Below are 25,475 nucleotides of genomic sequence, written 5' to 3' on the forward strand. Positions count from 1 at the left end.
TCCAGCGGGTCTTGTCGTCTCGCGAGAACTTGGCCTTAACGGGATGAAGAGTATGTTTCGTAAAGAGCTGTTGGTTTAAAAGTATTTAGAGAAAACGGTTCTAAGAAGGACATAGATTCTCCCGCCCGCCTCCGCTAAGCTAGGGCTTTTACCGGATCGCTGTGGGGCCGGATACCTCCTAGGCTTCCGGGTGATTGCCGGAGATAGGGCGTCCGTGCGGAAATGGTGTTTGTTTCTGGAAACATCTCGGCATCTCCACAGGCTATATTCAATCTGGAGCCGATAAAAGAATTCATAACTAACCATACCGTGGATTTTAAAGTACCCAAGTCAGTGGAGTGAGGACATGCAGACCACTATAATTCTGTGTTTGTTGATTATGAAGATGTCCGTAGGAAGCCCATGACTCGGTCTGTTTCGGGTTTGAAGACCCCCTGAGGGAACAAGGGTGATTCCTCTTTTTTTATTTAATTTAATTTAATTTATTTTTTTATATAGCAGGTTCTTATTAGTCATCCATTTTATACATGTTAGTGTATACATGTCAATCCCAATCTCCCAGTTCATCCCCGCCCCCGCCACTTCCCCCACTTGGTGTCCATACGTTTGTCCTTTGCATCTGTGTCTCAATTTCTGCCCTGCAAACCGGTTCATCTGTACCATTTTTCTAGGTTCCACATATATGCGTTAATATATGATATTTGTTTTTCTCTTTCTGACTTCACTCTGTGTGAGTCTCTAGATCCATCCACGTCTCTACAGATGACCCAATTTCGTTCCTTTTTATGGCTGAGTAGTGATTCCTCTTTTTAATGTGTTTGACGTAGATATAAATGTAAACAGAGAAGGTAGTGTTCTTCTGGAGGCCCGTGTTCATTTAGGACAGTTGCCTGAAAGACGAATAGTCTGATTAAAGTAGAATATACTTGAAGTATTACTTCCTTCTACTCATTTGCCAGTAATTTTTAAATTAGTTTGGAATTTAAAAAAATCCACCTCTACTGTTTGGATAACTTTTCTGCTTGCCTCTTCTTTAGGTGGTCAAGTATTCTTCAACATGTATTTATAGTGCTTCAGTCTAACTGTGTAACAGTTTCCACTTACTCCTATTCATTTCCATTTATTTATTAATAGGATCAGTTTGGTAGATTATCAAGGTCCTTAAAATTTCAATTTCTGTTCTCTAAAATATCAACACCTGTTTTAGAGAATTCACTTAAAATGTGATTAACATTTAGAAAATTCACTTTATTTCTTTATGTACTTATTGTCTCCCTCACCTAAGATTGGAAGCTCCATGATAATCAGGAGTCTAATATCGTGTTCATCCGGTCCCAGTGCCTAGTATCAAAACGTGTGAGATAAAAAATATTTGCTAATTGAATGAAACAATTGATCCATCCAGAAAGAACATAAATATAATCTAAATCCTATAATAATTTGTCAGAGAAAATACATTGTATGTCACCTTAAAATGAGATAGAGCCACTTTATATATACATTTCCTCTCCAGTCACGGACCGTGCCAATTGTTATGAGGCCAGAGGTTTGCAAATAGCGTGTGTGAATGTGACCCCTTTGGTTTCGTCAGCTGTGCTACTGTGTATCATGGGGTGGTATTTAAATGGTTTGGCACCAGTTTGGTTTTTTATGTTAAGTTTGAAGGAAAATTATGCTCTTCTACATAACTGTACTTTAGTTCTTTGTTCTGTAATGTGTTGAAGAATATTAGCTGATGTATATATAATTTCCAGGATGATCTATTTCCTCTTTTTGAAGAAATTTTTCCAATGTGCTTGTCCCTTAATTGTACCTGATTTTACTTACTTCATAGATGTGAGTTTAGCATGCTAGCCTTTGCATAATGCTTTATTTAACCCTATAAAATGTGAGGCCATGCTTATACATGAAAATAATCCAAATATTGCTTTGCATTTTAATTGCCTATGAGCTTTATGATGCTCAAATATCTTTGTCACGGAAAATAACTTGAGATAAATTCTGGGCAATTCAGATTTGCCAAAATTATAGTGTATTTTAGTTATTAAACCTTGAAATGGAAGGTTGTCAGAGATAATTAAAAGGATCAACTGAAGTTTCCCCTAAAGTATGTACCTCCTTCAATCCTGAAACATATTTTCTGTTTTTGAGTTTAATACATTTTCTGAATGCTATTTTTTGAGGGGTAGTTACATTGATCCTAAAGCTAAGGGCACTGCCACATCACCATTACCTTAATGTCTATTGATAAATCCAGTTGTTGTTGTTGTTGTTGTTTTGACTGGGGAACTGAATTTTTAAGTTTGTTTAATTTTTTTAACACCTTTACTGGAGTATAATTGCTTTACAATGCTGTATTAGTTTCTGCTTTATAACAAAGTGAATCAGCTATACATATACATATATCCCCATATCTCCTTCCTCTTGCCTCTCCCTCCCACCCTCCCTTTCCCACCCCTCTAGGTGGTCACAAAGCACTGAGCTGATCTCCCTGTGCTATGCGGCTGCTTCCCACTATCTGTTTTACATTTGGTAGTGTATATATGTCCATGCCACTCTCTCACTTCGTCCCAGCTTACCCTTCCCCCTCCCTGTGTCCTCAAGTCCATTCTCTATGTCTGCGTCTTTATTCCTGTCCTGCCCCTAGGTTCTTCAGAACCTTTTTTTTTTTTTAGATTCCATATATATGTGTTAGCATACAGTGTTTATTTTTCTCTTTCTGACTTACTTCACTCTGTATGACAGTCTCTAGGTCCATCCAACTCACTACAAATAACTCAATTTCGTTTCTTTTTATGGCTGAGTAATATTCCATTGTATATATGTGCCACATCTTTATCCGTTCATCTGTTGATGGACACTTAGGTTGCTTCTATGTCCTGGCTATTATAAATAGAGCTGCAATGAACATTGTGGTACATGACTCTTTGAATTATGGTTTTCTCAGGGTATATGCCCAGTAGTGGCATTGCTGGGTTGTATGGTATTCCTATTTTTAGCTTTTTAAGAAAACGCCACACTGTTCCCCATAGTGGCTGTATCAATTTACATTCCCACCAACAGTGCAAGAGGGTTCCCTTTTCTCTACACCCTCTCCAGCATTTATTGTTTGTAGATTTTTTGATGATGGCCATTCTGACTGGTGTGAGGTGATACCTCATTGTAGTTTTGATTTGCATTTCTCTAATGATTAGTGATGTTGAGCATCCTTTCATGTGTTTATTGGCAATCTGTATATCTTCTTTGGAGAAATGTCTGTTTAGGTCTTCTGCCCATTTTTGGATTGGGTTGTTTGTTTTTTTGATATTGAGCTGCATGAGCTGCTTGTAAATTTTGGAGATTAATCCTTTGTCAGTTGCTTCATTTGCAAATATTTTCTCCCATGCTGAGGGTTGTCTTTTCCTCTTGTTTTTGTTTTCCTTTGCTGTGCAAAAGCTTTTAAGTTTCATTAGGTCCCATTTGTTTATCTTTGTTTTTATTTCCATTTCTCTAGGAGGTGGGTCAAAAAGGATCTTGCTGTGATTTATGTCATAGAGTGTTCTGCCTATGTTTTCCTCTAAGAGTTTGCTAGTGTCTGGCCTTACATTTAGGTCTTCAATCCATTTTGAGTTTATTTTTGTGTCTGGTGTTAGGGAGTGTTCTAATTTCATTCTTTTACATGTGGCTGTCCAGTTTTCCCAGCACCACTTATTGAAGAGGCTGTCTTTTCTCCACTGTATATTCCTGCCTCCTTTATCAAAGATAAGGTGACCATATGTGCGTGGGTTTATCTCTGGGCTTTCTATCCTGTTCCATTGATCTATATTTCTGTTTTTGTGCCAGTACCATACTGTCTTGATTACTGTAGCTTTGTAGTATAGTCTGAAGTCTGGGAGCCTGATTCCTCCAGCTCCATTTTTCTTTCTCAAGAGTGCTTTGGCTATTCAGGGTCTTTTGTGTTTCCATACAAATTGTGAATTTTTTTGTTCTAGTTCTGTGAAAAATGCCATTGGTAGTTTGATAAGGATTGCACTGAATCTGTAGATTGCTTTGGGTAGTATAGTCATTTTCACAATGTTGATTCTTCCTATCCAAGAACGTGGTATATCTCTCCATCTGTTTGTATCATCTTTAATTTCTTTCATCAGTGTCTCATAGTTTTCTGCATATAGGTCTTTTGTCTCTGTAGGTAGGTTTATTCCTAGGTATTTTATTCTTTTTGTTGCAATGGTTTTGTTGCAAATGGGAGTGTTTCCTTAATTTCTCTTTCAGATTTTTCATCATTAGTGTATAGGAATGCAAGAGATTTCTGTGCACTAATTTTGTATCCTGCTACTTTACCAAGTTCATTGATTAGCTCTAGTAGTTTTCTGGTAGCATCTTTAGTATTCTCTATGCATAGTATCATGTCATCTGCAAACAGTGACAGCTTTACTTTTTCTTTTCTGATTTGTATTCCTTTTATTTCTTTTTTTTTCTCTGATTGATGTGGCTAAAACTTCCAAAACTATGTTGAATAATAGTGGTGAGAGTGGACAACCTTGTCTTGTTCCTGATCTTAGTGGAAATGGTTTCAGTTTTTCACCATTGAGAATGATGTTGGCCGTGGGTTTGTCATGTATGGCCTTTATTATGTTGCGGTAAGTTCCCTCTATACCTACTTTCTGGAGGGTTTTTATCATAAATGGGTGTTGAATTTTGTCAAATGTTGTTTTTTTAAATCAAATCCACTTGATATATAGAAACACTCTGAGTTGATAAAAGAATTACACTCCTGTGGTTGTTCCATAGAATATCTGTGATACTGGTGAACCAAAGATTTGGGGGAACAATAAATTCCCCAGTGTGGTAATAAGCCTCAAAGGGCTTCCTACCTATGATAAAGGAGTATCACAATTGGGCTAATGCTGTATGATTGAAAATTCCCTTTAATAAACTTTCAAGTTCCTTATACTGTGGAGGTTAAAAAAAATGTGAGAGATGGGAGAAGCCTTGTTTATATTTTGGAGATTGAAAATTATAGGAGTGAGGAAATAGCAAATGCCCCCCAAAATACACTTATATACTGTTGCAGCAGTATATAATCAGTAAAAAGCAGGTTAACTAAATTGTAGCAGTCTCTTGTATCAAATAGGATGCTTTCGATAGAAAAAAAGACCAATCTAATTTACACTGGTTTAAACAATAAGAAAATGTGTTATCTCAAAAACCAGGTAGTCTAGAGCAGCTCTGTCCAATAGAAATATAATGTGAGCCACAGGTGAAAGTCACATATGTATGTTAAATTATCTAGTAGCCATATTAAAATGCCAAAAGGAAACACGTGAAATTAATTTCAATGACATTTTATTTAACCTAATGACCAAAATATTGCTCAACATATAATCAATGTATAAAATATTAACAATATTTTACATTCTTATTTTGTACTGAATCTTCAAAATCAAGTGTTTATTTTACACCTAAAGCACATCTCAATTTGGACTAGCCACATTTCAAGTGCCCAGTGGCCACATGTGGCAGGTGATTACTCTATCGGACAGTGCAGTTCTAGAAGTATGGCTGCCTTTAGGCAGGATTGAATTATGGTCTGGCAGAAATTGTTTAACTCTTGCTAATTTTGGATAATGAACATTTATTTATACTTTATTATTCTTTCAGCTTTACCCTCACCTCCTTGTAAATTTCCAAAGTCTGTGGTCATAAGAAACCTGCCAGCAGTAACTGGGGAACTTCCTTCCTTGTCCATGGTAAGTTCAGAGAGTGGCTCTTCCCAACCAAAATCTGTCTTTCACTGTGATTGGACCAACTTAGACTATATGCCTATCCCTGGCTCAATAATAGTCACCAGCGGAATACCCTAAGCCTGTGATTTTCAAAATGGTGGGGAGGAGGAGACATTTGGTGATGTCTGGAGACATTTTGATTGTTGCACCTGTGGGATCTCGTGGCGTCTCATGGGTGCTGCTAAATATCCTATAATGCACAGAACATCCCCCCCCCAACAAAGTTATCTGACTCAAAATAGTACCAGGGTTGAGAAACCTTGCCCTAAGCTTATTTTTTAATTATTAATTGTTTTAAGCCACATTTCTAACTAAACACTGGCAAGAGGAATGAGATCACCAATATTGGTTTAGACCTATCAGAACTACTACAGCTATGAGTAGGTTCAGCTGCCCTTAGGTGCACAGATGGTGGACCTCTAAACTGAAAACGAAGTGTTAGAAGAGAGGAAAGAACAAGGGCAACTGTCATAATTTATCTGGGCTGCTGTGTCAAAATATCATAAACTGAGTGCCTTATAAGCACCTGAAATTTATTTCTCAGATCTGGAAGCTGAGAAGTCTGAGATAAAAGCACTGGCAGCTTTGGTGTCTGGTGAGGGCAGGCTTCCTGGTTCATAGGTGGCAGTCTTTTTTGCTGTAACCTCACATGGTAGAAGGGGTGGAGTTCTCTGCGGCCTATTTTACAGGGGCACTAATGCCATTCATGAGCACTCCAACCTCATGACCTAATCACCTCCCCAAAGCCCTGCCTCTAAATACCATCACATTGATTAGGTTTCAACATGTGAAATTTGGGGTGGGGGGGGACATAAATATTCAGTCTATAGAGGTAATCAGTGGTATCCATGAAAGAGCTGATTATTGGGAGGATTATAATAGTATATATGTAATTCCAAAAAAGATACAAATGCCCGATAAGTACATGAAAAGATGCTCAACATTACTAATCATTAGGGAAATGCAAATAAAAACAACAGTGAGATACCACCTCATGCCCATTAGGATGACGGCTATTAAAAAAACAGGAAATAATAAATATTGACAAAGATGTGGAATAATGAAATCCTTGTGCACTGTTGGTGGGAATATAAAATGGTACAGCCACTGTGGAAAACAGTCAGTGGTTCCTCAAAACATTAAAAATTGAATTACTATATGATCCATCAATTCCAATTCTGTGTATATACCCTAAAGAATTGAAAGCAGTGTCTCTAAGAGATGTTTATACACCCTTGTTCATACCAGCATTATTCATAATAGCTAAAAGTTAGATGCACCCCAGGTGTCCATCAACCAATGAATGCATAAGCAAAATGTGGTATGTGTACCTACAATGGAATATTATTCAGCTTTGAAAAGGAAGGAAATTCTTTTTTAAAATTGAAGTATAATTGACTTACAACACTATGTTAGTTCCAGGTGCACAGCACAGTCATTCGATATTTCTGTACATTACAAAATAATCACCCTCACCGTAAGTCTAGTTGCCATCTGTCACCATACAAAGTTACTACAATTTTATTGACTATACTGTATTCCCCATGCTGTATATTTCATCCCTGTGACTCATTTATTTTGTAACTGGAAGTTTGTACCTCTTAATATTCCTCACCTATTTCACTCATCCCCTCACCCCTCTCCCTTCTGACAGCCACCTGTTTGTTCTTTGTATCTGTGAATCTCTTTCTGTTTTGTTATGTTTATTTGTTTTGCTTTTTCAGATTCCACATATAAGTGAAATCATGTGGTATTTGTCTTTTTCTGTTTGACTTACTTCACTTAACATTATACCCTCTAGGTCCATCCATGTTGTTGCAAATGGCAAGATTTTGTTCTTTTTTTATGGCTTTGTATATGTACCACATCTTATTTATCCATTCATTTATTGATGGACACTTAGGTTGCTTCCATATCTTGGCTATTGTAAATGGTGCTGCAGTGAACATAGGGGTGATTACATCTTTCTGAATTAGTGTTTTCATTTTTTTCAGAAACATACCCTGAAGTGGAATTGCTGGATCATGTGGTAGTTCTATTTTTAATTTTTTGAGGAACCTCCATACTCTTTTAAAAAGGAAGGAAAATCTGACACATGCTGCAACATGGATGAACCTTGAGGATATTATGCTATGTAAAATAAGCCAGTCACACACACACACAAAAGACAAATACCATATGATTCCACTTATATGAGGAATTTAGAGTAGTCAAAATCATAGAGCAAGTAGAATGGTGTTTGCCAGGGGCTGGAGAGAAGGGAGAATGAGGAGTTTAATGGGTATACGTATAGGTATAGGTATACCTATGGGTATAGGTTTCAGTTTTATAAGATAAAAAGAGTTCTGGAGATGGATGGTTGTGATGGTTGCATGACATTATGAATGTATTTAATACTACTGAACTGTACACTTAAAATGGTTAAGTTGGTAAATTTTATGTTATGTGTAAAATTGTAATTAAATAATGCAATTACTGATACTTGAAAATTTTTGTCAGTATTTTCTACCTTTTATAGTGCAAGTTTCTTTTATATTGTAGAATATACAGTGAGAATTTCCTTTTCTAATGTAAAATTCTTTTTACAGTGGGTAATTTCTTGAGTAAAAAAATGTTTAAGAAAAAGAAGCTTCAAGTGTTCTTCAAAAGGAAATGTCAAGAGGGAAATTGTGTAAGAATTTTTATTTTAAGCTGATGTGAATTTTAATAAATTAAAACGTTTGATTTAAATTTTGTGGAAAGACCATTTTATTAATATTTTGTCAAAAAGAAATAGTGACTTGTAGCCTTTATACTGAACCAACTGGTATTGTAAAAATAAGTCCCGGAAATAAAGCAAATACAGTCTCCTGTGAGGACTTTCAGAAATAACATGTGGTAGCTATCCTCCTGGACCTCTGGGTGCCGCTGTTGGCCAATCCGTGGCTTAGAGTGAAACAAAGGAACCCACTGGCGGTTTTGACGCAGCGATGTATGCACACTTTAGAGAAACACACCAGGAGCAGACTCTGCACGCCATCTCTCCCGCAATCTGCTTCAAATATCTGGGTCAGGAAGGTCTGAGAGAGCTGCTTCCTCTTCTTTCCAGCGCACCTTGGTAATCCGAGGAGCCACTGTAGCGAAGTGCATTCGGTCCTACGAAGCCGCATCGTGAAGAGAGAGAAGTCTCCCCACAGGGAAGACGCGGGAGTGCAGGAAGCGCTGTTTCCTTTTCTGATGTCTTTGTTCAGCCTAGTGAACTGCGCAGCAGTTATGCTGAGAGATTCCGGAAGAGACAGCCAAGGATTTAAAAGTGGGGAATCTCGCCAAAGATCTACATGTTGGTGACAAGAACCATGGGTGAGTGCTAAGAAGCCTCTCTTTACCGCCAGCAAAGAGAGCAGGAAGGAACAAATGACAGGATAGATGTAGCCAATAGGCCAAAGGAAGTCCCTAGGCCCCTTGAATCTGAAACCTTCACTGGAAATCCTATAAATGTTTTTTATATAAAGTATTTATCCTGTATATAAATAACATATGGCTTTGAGCACAGCCATTTTGTTTTGAAAATTCTGGAAAACATCTTAATAAGAGCAAAGTTTACTCCTAAACTGCAGTAGATATGGATGCTGCAAGTAATTCTCTACAAGTTTAGCAGATTAATTTCAGTTAACCATCTCCCTCACTGCCAAAAGTAAAAGAGAACACTAGGGCAGTAAGTACTCTGGTTATTTATTGGAGAAATCTGGACCAGAGTAGCAGAGCTGCCACCACTTAGTGGTGGGGAGGAGGCTCAGGGCAAGATGCAGGTAGGTCTTGGATGCCAAAGCCAGTCCTCCCATACTGAGCTACAAAGTGTACAGTAGAGTCTGCCTGCCAGAGAACCTCCTTGTCTGCATTCTTCAGGTGATCCCTGCTGACCTAGGTGACACCCTTAAGGTAGAGTTCTACACTTTCCACACAGTCTCACAGGGCATACACAATATATTCAATAACGACAGCACCATCTTTGATTTTGAAGAGTGACTGTTATATCACAGCTTAGAAGAGAAGACTGGAGACAGTTAAGGGCACTTTTCACAATCCTGGTTGAAATGCAGGTTGAGAACTATGATGCAGTGCAGGTGACTTTCAGCTGAGTGTTTAGTCCTATTAGAGATAAGAAGTGTGGTTGCTCTAATCAAAACAACAGGACTCAGATTTCTTGAAGAGAAAAGTGAAAGGTATTGTAGAGAGTAATAAACACATAGCCAAACAATTCACAACAAAGAATTACTATGTAATTCTTTGTAAGCTACTGACAGAAAGGATTCTAAACTGGGAGCAGATTCGGAATCATGAGGTAACAAAGACAAGCTGTCCCTCTCCTCCAGTGTAAGCATTAGCCTGCATATAACCCACATCAACAAAAATGCTCTAATTTTCCAACAGGTCTATTGTATGGTCCAGGAGATTGGGAACACTCACCCAGAGCCTCCATTGCACACTTTAGTGCTTCCAACTGAAACTTGGTGCCCTAAGTGCCTCCTATTTTTCCTGACCAGTGACCTGGGTGCTGTTGTCTGACGTGTCACTGAGTGCAGAGCACAGTGGTGTTCACTGCAGCCTACCTTTGAGCTGACTCTGTGGCCTGCAACCAGGGCTCTGTGTCAGCCTGAGCCTGCCTGTAATGGTGTACTACCACTGCAAAAACTCACAGAAGACGTGCTGTGCTGGGAGTTGCACCTGGAAGTCATACGCCTCTTCAATGGGGCATCACACACTGCAGTTCGACTACCTGGTCGCCAAGGTGGACGCTGACTGGGGCGCAACACCTGACTGTCCTATCAGGTGTCCTAATCTGACTCTTCAACCTGAGGATGCACAAGAGCAAGATGCCCACTGGGACACTGCAGATGACAGAGACACTGTTCTCTGGGGCTTGCTGGTCACCATGCTCAATGACAGTATTCATCATGCTGCAGCTAGTCTTTGCAGGAGTTGTGGACGGACCTCAGTGACCACCCAGCACCTACTGCCAGAGCTACAGCTTTACCTGGTCATGGTCTTTTCGCCTTGATCTCCATGTTCTTCTTCCTAGCAGTGACTCTGGCCATAGCCTCGTGCCTGCAGTGCTCCTCCAGCCCTGCTTTCAGCCTGGTCCAAGCCTGGACTTGGAGTTGCTCCCACTTCAGCAAGAGAGATTTGCCCTATTCCTACAGTCAATATGTGACTTCAGATATTGCAAAGTCTTAATTTCTTCAAGTTAACGCAGAAACGTCTTTCAACTAGATAGTTTCTGTAGTACCAGCAGTGAAGCCTTAAATATTACATTGGATTCAAATGTATTCGTGTGAGTTTTAACACTTTTATTTCATAAATATCATCCTACTGTAAGCAGTCCTGCTTATTTTTTGTTGTCTTTAGGGGTGTGGGAGAGCTCTACAAGTTTACTTGCTAGTTTCTATGTATATTTTGATTTGTTTCATTAGCCCAGAAAATTCCTTTGGGCAAAACTTTGTGCCTATTAATGTATGTTCTGAAAAATTATGTTTCTGGCTAAAGAGTTCTTTCCTCGAAATATTGAAGGAGGTTCACTGCATCTTTAAGTTTCTGCTCTTGGGCTCCATTATATTTGTCTTTGAGAAGCTGGGAAACTGTAGATTTGGTTGTGTAAGAACATAGAGTCTCTCTCCAAGAACTATTCTGGCCTTTGATTGTTTCCTTTCATCATTTTCCAGAGCCTTCTCAGTCATGGTGTCCGTGGGTTGGCTGCCAATATTTGGCCCAATTTGTTCCTAAAAATGTCAGCGTCTGGAATGCAGAGATCATTCTTCCCTAACTTCTGTGTAAGGATAAATAAATCACAGTAAGCCCAAGACACTTTAGTTAGTAACCTTTTACTAATTTTGCAATGAGTAAAACAAGGAAGGCAATACAGTTTTAAAATCTTGCTGTTTTAGAAAACCAACTTCTTTTGGAGAAAATATTAAGTGTGGATGTAGGAGAATACATATTATCCTAATATAGACTATCCAAAAATAAAGATGTGGCCTTTTTATTTTCAATTTTGAAAAATATCACTACCTCTTGTGTCTCTTAAATTTAGTCTAAATTAGATACTCATGTGACATTTTTCCAATGAAATTCCAAGAGCCCAGTGGTTTTTTTTGTTGTTTGTTTGTTTGTTCGTTTTGGCCATGTGGCGTGGCACGCGGGATCTTAGTTCCCCGACCAGGGATCAAACTGCTGCCCCCTGCAGTGGGAGCATGGGGTCTTAACCACTGGACGGCCGGGGAAGTCCAAGCCCAGTGTTATTTTATTCAAAATATATTACTTGCAGCTGAGTTGAAGGTCTTTTAAAAGCCCATATTAAAGGTCTTTTTAAATCTACATAATACATAGATGCTTCAGTAAAAGAGGAAAAATAGGGATGGAATAAAATATGTCCTTCAAAATTCCAAGGTTTCTGCTAAATATTCAGAGTGCAATGGATAGGAAATGGGATAGTCCAATTTTTTAAAGTCTTGCTTACACTCTAAAAGTTTATTTTTCCTCTCAGTTTTTTTCATCCTCCAGTCAAAGGGCAGTTGCTCTTCTATATGGCCTGTGAAATTATCAAGTGGTCAAGATGTACTACAGAAGAAGTGGAGGGATGATTTGTCCCCTTTGTGATACTTCCTGACTAGCAAACGGAAAGCAGATAGGTTGGGAATACTACTGGAATATCCAGGATAGCTTGGATTCTACTGTATGTTACAATTAAGCAATATGTAGATGTAATTAATTAAATGAACATAGCAATTTCTCCTTTTCATAGTTATAATGTATAATGCTTAACTATTTCCTTGACAATAAACTAAGACTTAAGGAAAGGTTGATCAGGTTAATGAGAAGAGAAAGTTCAAGTATTATCTAGGAGTGCAGTAACTCTTTAGGACTCTGGGTGCCGCTGTTCACCAGTCTGGGAGATAAAGGCAGCGCACGCGCGCGCACACACACAAACACACCGAGGGGAAAAAAAACTTCTTAGAACCTCCATCACTGCCAGATTGAAAACAGACTCCTGAGGCTGCCCAGATCCTACTTCAGGACCCCTTTCTGCTCTGAATTCTCCTGAAAATTCGGTTAATTTAGACTCAGAAGAGCAGAGAAACAATACTGTTGGTGCCAGACTGGGAGAAAACTACGAAGCAAGAGAGCAATGACGATTCGAGTGAAGGTGCTCGGCTGCCGCAGGCTGGTCTTGCTGTTCCTTTTTCTGGGGCTGTTGTTGGAAGCCCAGGCTGGGAAGATCCGCTACTCGGTGCCAGAAGAGACAGACAAAGGTTTCTTTGTGGGCAACATTGCCGAAGACCTGGGACTACAACCCCAGGAGCTGGCGGAGCGGGGAGTCCGCATCGTCTCCAGAGGTAGGACTCAGCTTTTTGCTCTGAACCCGCGAAGCGGCAGCTTGGTCACCGCAGGCAGGATAGATCGGGAGGAGCTCTGCGCTCAGAGCCTGCAGTGTCTGGTGAGTTTTAACGTCTTGGTAGAGGATAAAATGAAGCTTTTCCCTGTTGAAGTGGAAATAATTGATATTAATGACAACACTCCCCAATTCCAGTCAGAGGAAGTAGAATTTAAAATGAATGAAATAACCACTCCAGGTACCAGGATCCCTCTACCTTCTGGGCAAGACTTTGATGTGGGTATGAATTCGCTCCAGATGTACCAGCTCAGCTCCAACCCTCATTTCTCCCTGGATGTGCAACAGGGATCTGATGGGTCCCAACAGCCAGAGATGGTGCTGCAGAGTCCCCTAGATAGGGAAGAAGACGCTGTCCACCGCCTCCTCCTCACCGCTTTTGATGGGGGCAACCCAGTCCGTTCAGGAACCCTCCGAATTCGAGTTCAGGTGGTGGATGCAAATGACAACGCTCCAGCGTTTACTCAAGCACGGTACCACACGAGTGTCCCTGAGAACGTGCCGCTGGGCACTCGGCTGCTCACGGTAAAAGCCACGGACCCAGATGAGGGAGCCAATGGGGAAGTAACATATTCGTTTCATAATATAGACCACAAAGTGGCACAAATATTTCACTTGGATTCTTACACAGGAGAAATATCAAATAAAGAACCTCTGGATTTCGAAGAATACACAATTTATCCAATGGAAATTCAAGCTCAGGATGGTTCAAGCCTCATGGCCAGAGCTAAGGTGCTGGTCAAAGTTCTGGACATAAATGATAATGCCCCAGAGGTGACCATCACCTCTGTCACCACTGCAGTCCCAGAAAACTTTCCTCCTGGGGCCATAATTGCTCTTATCAGTGTGCACGACCAGGACTCCGGAGACAATGGTCACACTACGTGTTCCATTTCTGGAAATCTACCCTTTAAATTAGAAAAGTTAGATGATAATTATTACCGTTTAGTGACAGAAAGAACAATGGACAGAGAACTTACCTCCCAGTACAACATCACAGTAACAGCAGCAGATCAGGGAACTCCGACTCTATCTACCGAAACACACATTTCACTGCAAGTGACAGATATCAATGACAACTCCCCTGTCTTCCTGCAGGACTCCTACTCCACCTACATTCCAGAAAACAACCCCAGAGGTGTCTCCATTTTCTCTGTGACTGCCCACGATGCTGACAGCAATGAGAATGCACGAGTCACTTATTCCCTGGTGGAGGACACCATCCAGGGGGTACCTCTATCCTCCTTTGTCTCCATCAACTCAGACACTGGAGTCCTGTATGCGTTGCGATCCTTCGACTATGAGCAGTTCCGGGACCTGCGACTAAGAGTGATGGCTCGTGACAGCGGGGACCCGCCGCTCAGCAGCAACGTGTCACTGGGCATATTCGTGCTGGACCAGAATGACAACACACCTGAGATTCTGTACCCCGCCCTCCCCACTGACGGTTCCACCGGTGTGGAGCTGGCACCCCGCTCTGCAGAGCCTGGCTACCTGGTGACCAAGGTGGTGGCTGTGGACAGAGACTCGGGCCAGAACGCCTGGCTGTCCTACCGCCTGCTCAAGGCCAGCGAGCCGGGACTCTTCGCGGTGGGGCTGCACACGGGCGAGGTGCGCACAGCGCGGGCTGTGATGGATAGAGACGCGCTCAAGCAGAGCCTGGTGGTGGCGGTCGAGGACCACGGCCAGCCCCCTCTCTCGGCCACAGTTACTCTCACAGTGGCGATGGCTGGCAGCATCCCAGATGTGCTGGCCGACTTGGGCAGCATGGAACCCTCCACCAACCTGGACAACTCCAGCCTCACGCTGTACCTGGTGGTGGCGGTGGCCACGGTCTCCTGCGTCTTCCTCGCCTTTGTCATTGTGCTTCTGGCGCTCAGACTGTGGCGCTGGCATAGGACGCGTGTGCTCCAGGCTTCAGGAGGAGGATTAGCGGGCGTGCCCGTCTCTCACTTTGTGGGCGTGGACGGGGTGCGGGCTTTCCTGCAGACCTATTCCCACGAGGTCTCGCTCACCGCGGACTCGCGGGGGAGTCACGTGATCTTCCCGCAGCCCAACTACGCGGACACGCTTGTCAGCCAGGAGAGCCGTGAGAAAAAGGATTTTCTATCAGCACCCCAGTCTTTACTTGAAGATAGAAAGCAAACATTTTCTCAGGTAAACTTTGTGTAGTAAATTTATCTAGGTAAAAATAATTTCTGAGTTTACTTACTTGCTTTCGTTCTTTAGTACTAACAGTTCTCTATTTCCCACATATCATTGTAGCTTTCTATTTACAAATCCTGGGAAATCATTAAATGTTTATATCCGAGTATATTTATCATTGTTCTTTCATTGAAAAGGAGACTGTAATTAATCATAATGTAGGTGGTTGGGATAAAGAGTTGTGGAAAGAGCACTTCATTAGAAACAAGGAGATTTGGCTTCTAAAGTTTTCTTGCTTGCTTCTGGCCAAATAATTTTATTTTTCTGGCTTTACCATTCTCTTATCTAGCAAGGATTGGGTTTGACTAGAAAAGGTCCACCAATATTAATGTGACTAATACTGTTTTCAAATATCCTTAAGTTATAAACATCTCCTAATTTATCCTTAAATTTAATGTCGATGTCATCTGTCGGGGTGCTGTTTTATTTGGGGACATTTGAAAAGGTAAAGATTGTCTAAAGTAGTATTTTTAAGTTGTGTTAATATAAAATTATGGAAATCTAGGTAAGCTGCAAATTTAAACTCTCTTAGCCCTTTGTTTAGTCATTTATTTTGACATGTTTTATGCATGCTCAAGAATACATCAACTGTTTTAAGTAACTTATGAAATTAAGTAATAAAATGAATGACAGAAAATTTTCTGTGCAACTTGAGAAATAGTTTGAAGCCTCCTGATTTGTATATTATGCCTGTAATGTAAACAACTAACAAAAATCAAATATATATTCCATTTTAATGTGTGTAAGCTCTTCACAAGAAATGCATCATAGGAGAGTAAACCTATGCTTTGATATACTTACTCTGCTCCAATAAATTAAAGATACACGTATAAAATAAAAAAGAAGAAAGCAGAAGCATAGTCAGGCACAAATAAAAGATAAATGGCTAAACGGACCGAAGATGGGACAGAAAGTGGTGAGCCAGGCTAAAACTAAAGTGGGAATTCTAGTCTTGGACTTAGATGAGATTGTTCAAGCAGTGTAATAGGGACAAAAGGGCTTCGGGCTAAACAAGGGACCTGAGCCAGGCTTACTGCTTGAATCCAAAATAAGCAGTTAGGCCCCTTGGCTAGTTAAAAAGGGGGAAAGTCACATAAAAACATTACCTACCAGTTCCCATGGTCATAACTTGTTGCAAGCTAAAGACCAAGGGAGTGAAGTGGACACAGATGCTGGCTTCAGAAAATGAACACTAAATCTCTCAGACCTGAGCTGTGATATTCAGAATACCACTGCTGCATACCATTAAAGTGCCATTAAAATACCTAGTTATGGCCTGGGACCTGGAGAATTCTGGAACTTACTTTTGCTAATGAGAATTTTCTGCCAACAAATTATTATTTTTTAGGTAATCTTTATTTTCTCTGATGGCTTTAAAAAAATTCTCTCATTCTTGCTGTATGTCTAAGTGTGGATTTTTATTTTTATTTTCTGTTTGGTACCAAGAGTATACTCTCAATGCCATAAGTTGTTACAATTTAAAATTTTCTCAACTTTTTTAATTTAAAACTTTGCTTCTGTGTATATATAAATGACCTTTTAACCTATTGAAACACCAAGATTGCCAAGTTGGTTGATTTTTTAAATCCATCTATTCTGCTGACAAGATACATGCTTAAAATAAAATTATACTGAACTACTGAAGATAAAGATGTCGATAGATACGCACACACACCCTACACACAAGAAAGCAGTCATGTCATATTAATATAACACCAAAGTAGTGTTTAAGGCAACAACATTAGTGGTGATTTCTTTAATGAACTGATCATACTTATAAAAAGAACAGACAACCAAAAGGATATAAAAATCATGAGCTCCTATCACCAAACAATATAGCTTTGAAAATAATACAGATTATTTTCAAATCTGAAATTTGAAAGAGATTTTAACACAGTTCCCTAAGAAATAATACATCACACAGGCAGAAAATTACTAAGCACACAGCATATTTGAATAACAGAATCTATAAGCTTGATCTGACAGATTTGTTGGGTATTTGTATACACAACAAATATAGAATAGCCAATTTTTACATGAACATATGGAAAATCGACAACAATTTACTACATAGTCATCACAAAAAAGGTAGAGCAAATTTCAAAGTACAAATAATATACATGCCTTATGTAGTTAAATCACAAAGTGGCTGGTAAGGAAAATAAGGAGGGATTAGTAAAAGGGTACAAACCTTCAGCTGTAAGAGGAATAAGGCCTTAGGACCTAATGTATAGCGTGAGACTACAGTTGACAGCACTGTATTGTATAATAGAAATTTGCTAAGAGTAGAACCTAATGCTCTCACACACACACAAAAAGGTAAATATGTGAGGCGATGGATGTGTTAATTAGCTCAGTAGAGGAATCCTTTCACAATGTATACATATATCAAATCATCACGTTGTACACTTTAAATATCTTACAATTTTATTTGTCAATTATACCTCAATAAAGCTGGAAAAATCACAAAGCAAACATTTTAAAATAGTAAAAGGAAACAGAAAAGTTTGGACATTTAAATCTACATCCCTGAATTACTCTTGGATTTAAAAAATCACAATGAAATAAAAACTACAAAAATTAAAATATTACTTATTAAAAATTGTGGAATGCAGAGAAAAGAATATTTAGGGGTAAATCTATAGACAACTGTAAGAATTTCAAAAAGCAAATGATTTAAAACAAGTGAATTTAGCTTGCCACTCAAGAAACAAAGCAAGAAAGATATTAGCATAAATTTAAATAAAATAATAGGAAAAGTAACAAAGGGTATAAATTATTGAAATGCAAACAAGGAAGAATTATGATGATGAAGCAATAGAAGGCGACACCAGTGGGGAGAAAATGAAACTTCTGTCAAGTCCAGTACTGGGACTAATATCGGCTTGTCAGATGGCATGATTAAAATTCGTTTTAGAGATCTTAAAAGAAACCCCCAAATTCTGATTATAGACAAAGACCTGGAAAAGAGAAAGGGAAGGAAAAGCAAGTAAGACTAGGAAAAAATAAAACAGCTTAATATGAAGCAAGAAGCATGAGTGGGAAATAATATACAGAGTAAAACCGGATGTTGTCAAAGACAAACAGAAATCTTTAGAGAACTACAATAAGGGATGTCGAGCAGTTATTTAATGAGACTCAAAAGTATCAAAACAATGTTGAAGAAAAAGTTTTAAAAAACAAACTAGAGGCTCTACTAGAAAACATGGTGAGTTAATATCAATTGTTTCCAATAAATATTTCATCAGTGTTCTCAGAGGAATGGGTTAAAAATGAAAAAAGTTCAATGGGGAAGAAGCCAAAAGGCATAAAGACTGAAATGAGAACAGAAGTGTTCAATCTCGCTCAAGAATGTTGATTCAAAATTGTATCTACTATATATGTAATATTTATAGCTTATGACTAAAAGGGGTTTATTACTTAGGGATGCAAGAATATTTCAATATAAGAAAATCTAATAATATAAAACTTCATATTAGGAGATTGAAGATAAAAAGCCATATGTTCATTTCAATAGAGGCATAATAAAGGTCTTGAGAACATTCAAGACATGATTAAAATCTTTTAGCAAACTGGAAATTTAAGGAAACATCCTTAACCTGATAAAGAGTATCTATCAAAAACTTATAGAACTACCCAAAGCAATCTACAGATTCAGTGCAATCCCTATCAAAATCCCAATGCCTTTTTTTGTATAAATAGAAAAAAATCCATCCTAAAATTCATATGGAGTGTCAGGGGACCTCAAGTGGCCCTAACAATCTTGAAAAGAACAAAGAACAAACCACCTTCAGTTTCCTTAATGTTCATGCTGCCTCTCACCTCCAAGAATTTGTACTAAGGTTCTAGAACACTACTCCAGCCTCTTTCTTGATCCAGTCATCCGCTTTAGGATCCAGCTTCAATCTTGTCCTGGAAAAGTCTTTCCTGACCCCCAAATCTAGGCTGGATACCCTTCCTATGTATTCTCCCATTGCCCAGGGTTTCCAACCATCATAGCAGTTACCATACTCTATTAAAATATTCTGTTTACTTTACTATGTCCTCCCTTATCCTGTAAGCTTCCTGAGAACAGGGACTGTGTTCATCAGGTGCACCATTTCTATCTCCAGCATCAATCAGGCAAAGTGTCAGGGCTTAATTGGGTAGTCACCCAATTAAATGTCCGAAAATTCAATAATTTAAATACAGGTTTTGGGGGGAAAATACAGGTTTTGAAGTTCAATACTAAGCCATTAAGCACAGAAATTTAAAATATGTAACATTAGAATATAATGTAGCTAATGTTTTTAGATTAATCTTATTGTCTCTGAATATAAAATAAGTGGTTGAAGATGTTTGGCATAAGGGCAGAGGCTGCCTTGATTAATGCCTCCAGCGTTCAATGATGCTTTCCTTGCAACTACTATCAAGGTCACATTCATTCACACCATTCTTATTCATTCTGAAAAAAAAGACTCCTGACTTGAGAGAGCTACTTTTAAGGTATCTTAGAACTGTAAGATTCTTCAAAACAACTTGAAAGTCACAGGGGCAACAAATAATAACTTGGGTTTACCTGAAAGAGTGCAGAAATTACTTAGGCCTCTGGGCGTCGCTGTTGACCACCTAAGAAGTAAGCCTGTGAGACATCCACTCCAACATTACGGCTCGCATAACACAAAGGGCTGGGCGTTTGGCCCGCAAGCTTCGGGAAGGCAAAAAAATTAAGTCCAGCAGCCCACTACTCTCCACAGTTACCTGGGTCCCGTGAATGCTGGTCATCTCAGACCCTGAGGAATAAAGATTGGAATCCCGCCCTGGATGCTGGAAGTTGCCTGGGAGAAAAGACTGCAGCTCAAGAAATGGCGGCTCTGCTAAAGTTGCCAAACCGCGGAAGGCTTGCCCTGCTGTGCCTTCTTTTGGCGACCCTGTGGGAGGCTGGAGCTGGGCAGATGCGCTATTCTGTGCCAGAAGAGATCGAAAAGGGCTCATTCGTGGGTAACATCGCTAAGGACTTGGGGCTGGAGCCCCGGGAGCTGGCGGAGCGCGGAGTCCGCATCGTCTCCAGAGGTAGGACGCAGCTCTTTGCTCTGAACCCGCGAAGCGGCAGCTTGGTCACCGCGGGCAGGATAGACCGGGAGGAGCTCTGCGCTCAGAGCGCACGGTGTCTGCTGAGTTTCAACATACTCCGGGAAGATAAATTGAGTATTTATTCAGTAGAGGTGGAAATAACAGATATTAACGATAATGCCCCTCGCTTTGTAGTAGAGGAACTGGAGCTAAAAATCAGTGAATTGACTATGCCAGGATTCCGGATCCCTCTGAAGAGCTCGCATGATGCAGACGTCGGGGAGAACACCCTCCAAAGGTACGAACTTAATTCAAATGACCACTTCTCCCTGGACGTGCGAAGCGGAAAAGATGGGAATAAGTATCCAGAGCTGGTGCTGGAACGCGCCCTTGACCGTGAGGAAGAGGCCGTTCACCATCTCGTTCTTGTGGCTTTGGATGGGGGCGACCCTGTCAGATCTGGCACCTCCCGCATCCGCGTGATGGTCCTGGATGCGAACGACAACGCGCCTGTTTTTACACAGCCCGAGTACCTTGTAAATGTTCCAGAGAATACTCCCGTAGGCACCCGGATACTCACAGTGACCGCCACTGACGCAGATGAGGGATACAACGCTCAAGTGGCATATTTTCTGGAGAAAAATCCTGAAGAAACCTCAGAGGTATTTGAGCTCAAGTCATCATCTGGAGAACTAACGATCACAAAAAGCCTAGATTATGAGGATGCCAAATTCCATGAAATTGATATTGAAGCTCAGGATGGTCCAGGCCTTCTGACCAGAACGAAGGTCATTGTCACTGTTCTCGACGTAAATGACAATCCCCCAGAATTTTACATGACATCTGCTACCAGCTCGGTTCCTGAAGACTCTCCTCCAGGAACCATAATTGCACTTTTCAATGTACATGACAGAGACTCTGGACAGAATGCATTTGTCACATGTTCACTCCCGGAGAACCTTCCTTTCAAATTAGAAAGGTCAGTGGACAATTACCACCGACTGGTTACAACCAGAGTCCTTGACAGGGAACAGTTTTCCTTATACAACATCACTGTGATCGCTAAAGATGGAGGGAACCCATCTCTGTCCACAGATGCTCACATTTTGCTGCAGGTGGCAGACATCAATGACAACCCTCCCACCTTTCCCCACACATCCTACTCTGCCTACATTCCAGAAAACAACCCCAGAGGTGCCTCCATCTTTTCCATGATGGCCCATGACCCCGACAGTGATGACAACGCCCATGTAACCTATAACTTGGCTGAGGACATAATTCAGGGGGCACCTCTGTCCTCCTACATCTCCATCAACTCTGACACTGGCATCCTCTATGCACTGCATTCCTTTGACTATGAGCAGTTTCATGAACTGCAGTTGTGGGTGACAGCACAGGATGGCGGGAGCCCACCACTCAGAAGCAACGTGTCTCTGAGCATATTCGTGCTGGACCAGAATGACAACGTGCCAGAAATTCTGTACCCCGCCCTCCCTACCGACAGTTCCACGGGTGTAGAGCTGGCACCTCGTTCTGCAGAGCCCGGATACCTGGTGACCAAGGTGGTGGCTGTGGACAGAGACTCGGGCCAGAACGCCTGGCTGTCCTACCGCCTGCTTAAGGCCAGCGAGCCGGGACTCTTCGCGGTGGGGCTGCACACGGGCGAGGTGCGCACAGCGCGGGCCCTGCTGGACAGAGACGCGCTCAAGCAGAGCCTGGTGGTGGCGGTCCAGGACCACGGCCAGCCCCCTCTTTCGGCCACGGTCACGCTCACCGTGGCAGTGGCGGACAGCATCCCCGAGGCCCTGGCCGACTTGGGCAGCATCAGGACCTCTGCCAACCCCCACGACTCAGGTCTCACACTCTACCTGGTGGTGGCGGTGGCCGCGGTGTCCTGCGTCTTCCTCGCCTTTGTCATTGTGCTTCTGGCGCTCAGACTGTGGCGCTGGCATAAGTCGCGTCTGCTCCAGGCTTCAGGAGGCAGGTTAGCGGGTGTGCCCGCCTCCCACTTTGTGGGCGTGGACGGGGTGCGGGCTTTCCTGCAGACCTATTGCCACGAGGCCTGGCTCACCGCGGACTCGCGGGGGAGTCACGTGATCTTCCCGCAGCCCAACTATGCGGACACGCTCGTCAGCCAGGAGAGCTGTGAGAAAAAGGATTTTCTTTCAGAACCTCAACTTATACCTGAAAACAAAGAAGAAACTTTTTCTCAGGTAAACTCTCTTCGCAATATACCTGTGAGCTACTTTGCTAAAAGAAATAAATTTACCTAATTACTTAGCTGTCTCCACGGTTTACCATACCTTTTCTATTTCCCATATTTCTTTGCGGATATATTCAATTTTTAGGAAGTTAGTCCTGGTGAATTATTTCTTAGTAGTTCTAAGTGTTCACACAGTGTAAACATGAAGAGGAGCTAGAATCATTGTGTCATGAGTATAAATCAGGAATTAGTAAGTGAAGGTGATATTTAGGTTATCAAAAGAGCGCTGCCTTAGGAACTGGCATGTCTGGTTTCTCATACTTCTTTCTCATCCCTGAGGAAACCATCTGATCCACCTGGATCAACAATTCTTTCCTAGAAATACAAATGTTGACTTTTATGTTTCCCCAGATGCCTCCCTCCTTTAAAATTTAAGGCTTTTATGTTTATTTATATTTGTTTATGAATAATGAAATACTTTAGTTAGTTGTTTTCTTCTCACTCAGTCTTAATATTTTTCCTTCAGTTTGGCAGTGAGATTCTTCATTTTTCTTGATTTGCATGATCTTCCCTATTAAAAGGTGCAAATTTAGAAATATATATGCTTCACCGTGTTTCAGGAGGGTATGTCATGGAATCTCTGTTTAGTTAAAAATCTCATTAGCAAAAAAAAAAAAATCTCATTAGCCTCTAAAGTAGCTCTTTGTTCCTTTAAGAAGTGATTGAGTTATCATTTGCTCTATAATACATGGTTTGTATAATAGTGAAGATGTTTCTGTTCCGTGTTACTTTTTTTAAAAAATTTATTTATTTATTTATTTATTTTTGGCTACGTTGGGTCTTTGTTGCTGCACATGGGCTTTCTCTAGTTGCGGTGAGCAGGGGCTACTCTTCATTGTGGTGCGTGGGCTTCTCATTGTGGTGGCTTCTCTTGTTGCAGAGCACGGGCTCTAGGTGCGCGGGCTTCAGTAGTTGTGGCTCGTGGGCTTCAGTACTTGTGGCTCGCGGGCTCTAGAGCACAGGCTCAGTAGTTGTGGTGAAAGGGCTTAGTTGCTCCATGGCATGTGGAATCTTTCCAGACCAGGGCTCGAACCGTGTCCCCTGCATGGGCAGACGTATGGCAGGGATATCCCCCCCCCATTACTTTTATTTTTTCTCATATGTGCAAACCACATTGCCTTTTTATCTTTAAAAATAATATATATCCTCAAGGGATTCAGAGACCATATCAAATTATTGCCCCTAAAAATTGTCCTTTTACATTTCTCTTCTCAAAGTTTCCTACTCACAGCAGCTGTTAAAAATGTTTCCAATTCCTCAACCAACATAAGTCCCCCTTACAACCAAGTTTTCCTTCCCCATTCCTCTTCCCATGTTGGCTTTTAGTATGTTAGTTATATATTTAATAACAGAGAACAAAAAATATACTAATATTATATATAAATGGGATCATCTTTTATTTGGAAATAATCATGTACTAAGTCATGCATCTAATGGTATTGTCATTCTTTAAGGTGCTGTGATTCTTTATTGTTTAAAGGCATTGGAGGGAGAATTGATCTGAAACAATGCATTCCATTGTCTTACTACTGTTACATAATATTCTTCGAGATAAAGTTGGAACTCACTGTGGAATAATATGTCATAACATTTTGCAGGTAAATAAAGTATGAACTGAGGAAAATTGAATACAAAGTTCCTTTTAGTGCTTATAGTAACTCTTCCTGAACATAAATGCCTTATACATAGGTATATAATGCATCATGATTGAAGTGACAAATGAATTCCTATTTCTGTGCTTGGAGAGGAAAACAAATACAGGAAAAGAGTTTCTGGCATATAAAACAAAATTTTATCTCTACTAGTTTCAGCTTTTCAGTCCTTAAAAACATCTTCATACTCTAGATTTCGGCAAAGTGGACTACTTTCAGTACCCTGAAGTTCTGTGGTTTCTCTCTCACATCTAGGCATTCCCATGCTCTCCTCTCTCACATCCAGGCCTTATCCCTGATCCACTCCTCTCATGTTTCTTGGGGAAGCCTTTGCTAACCTCCAAGGCCAGGTTGGAGGCCCTCCCATAGCCCTTGGCTTCTCCCATTATGGTAGTTATCTCAATGCACTGTAATTCCTTGTTTGCTTTTATATCCTTATAACTCTGTGAAGGAAGTGGCTGTGTTCATATCGTTCACCTTAAATCCCCAGATTTTGTCGTACACTCAGTTATATGTGTGTTTAATGAATGGGTTAAATGGAAAATATTGAAACCAAGATGTCAGGCTATCAAGGACAAATTTCAAGAGGCATGCCCTATACATCTGGCTGATATTTCTGTGAGGTTCTTAAACTTTGAACATTTCAAAACAGTAACTTCAGCATGTTTGAAGCAATATTAGTGATCTTAAGATTAGCTCATGGCTTCCCAAGGAAGATAACTTGAAGTCACATCCTTTAACATATAGCGATTCAGTTATGTGAAATAAAAACTGATCCCATTACCTCTGATAAAAAGAATTTCAGGTGCTGAGAAACAGAAAGTCTGGCTTGGGTTTGTCTAAGAGGGTGCAGTAAACGGTTATGCCTCTGAGCGTCGCTGTTCACCACTCAAGGAGGAAAACGCCACTGAAGAGCTAATCCATTTCCTTGTTTCCAAAGAGCAAAGAACCAGCAAATCACACTTACAAGATCCGAGGCTGCTCCAAAGCTCACCCTTTCAGTCAGCCAGCTCTGTAACCTATAAATTAGGCCCACGAAAGGGTTATTTCCTTGAGAAAATAAGACTGAAGTCCGTCGTGAGACACTGGTACCCAATTCAGAGAAAATAATT

At 40.6% G+C, this 25,475-nt stretch overlaps 2 protein-coding genes across 2 annotated transcripts; both read left to right on the forward strand.

Annotated features, from left to right (window-relative positions):
* Positions 1 to 133: 133 nt before the first annotated feature.
* LOC309622645 (protocadherin gamma-A1-like) lies at positions 134 to 25,471 on the forward strand. Its single transcript, XM_082378634.1, has 4 exons — positions 134 to 448; positions 5,641 to 5,729; positions 12,286 to 15,348; positions 25,304 to 25,471. Exons 3-4 carry the CDS (start codon positions 12,928 to 12,930, stop codon positions 25,379 to 25,381), a joined length of 2,499 nt encoding a protein of 832 aa, XP_082234760.1. The 5' UTR covers positions 134 to 448; positions 5,641 to 5,729; positions 12,286 to 12,927; the 3' UTR covers positions 25,382 to 25,471.
* LOC309622648 (protocadherin gamma-A2-like) lies at positions 15,360 to 25,296 on the forward strand. The gene is made up of 2 exons (XM_082378638.1): positions 15,360 to 22,661; positions 25,161 to 25,296. The coding sequence occupies exons 1-2, from the start codon at positions 20,241 to 20,243 to the stop codon at positions 25,173 to 25,175; spliced, it is 2,436 nt and encodes an 811-aa protein (XP_082234764.1). The 5' UTR covers positions 15,360 to 20,240; the 3' UTR covers positions 25,176 to 25,296.
* Positions 25,472 to 25,475: the final 4 nt, after the last annotated feature.

The sequence above is a fragment of the Balaenoptera borealis genome (genome assembly GCF_965194805.1).
Source record: "Balaenoptera borealis genome assembly, chromosome: 2".
NCBI classification, from domain to species: Eukaryota; Metazoa; Chordata; class Mammalia; order Artiodactyla; family Balaenopteridae; genus Balaenoptera; species Balaenoptera borealis.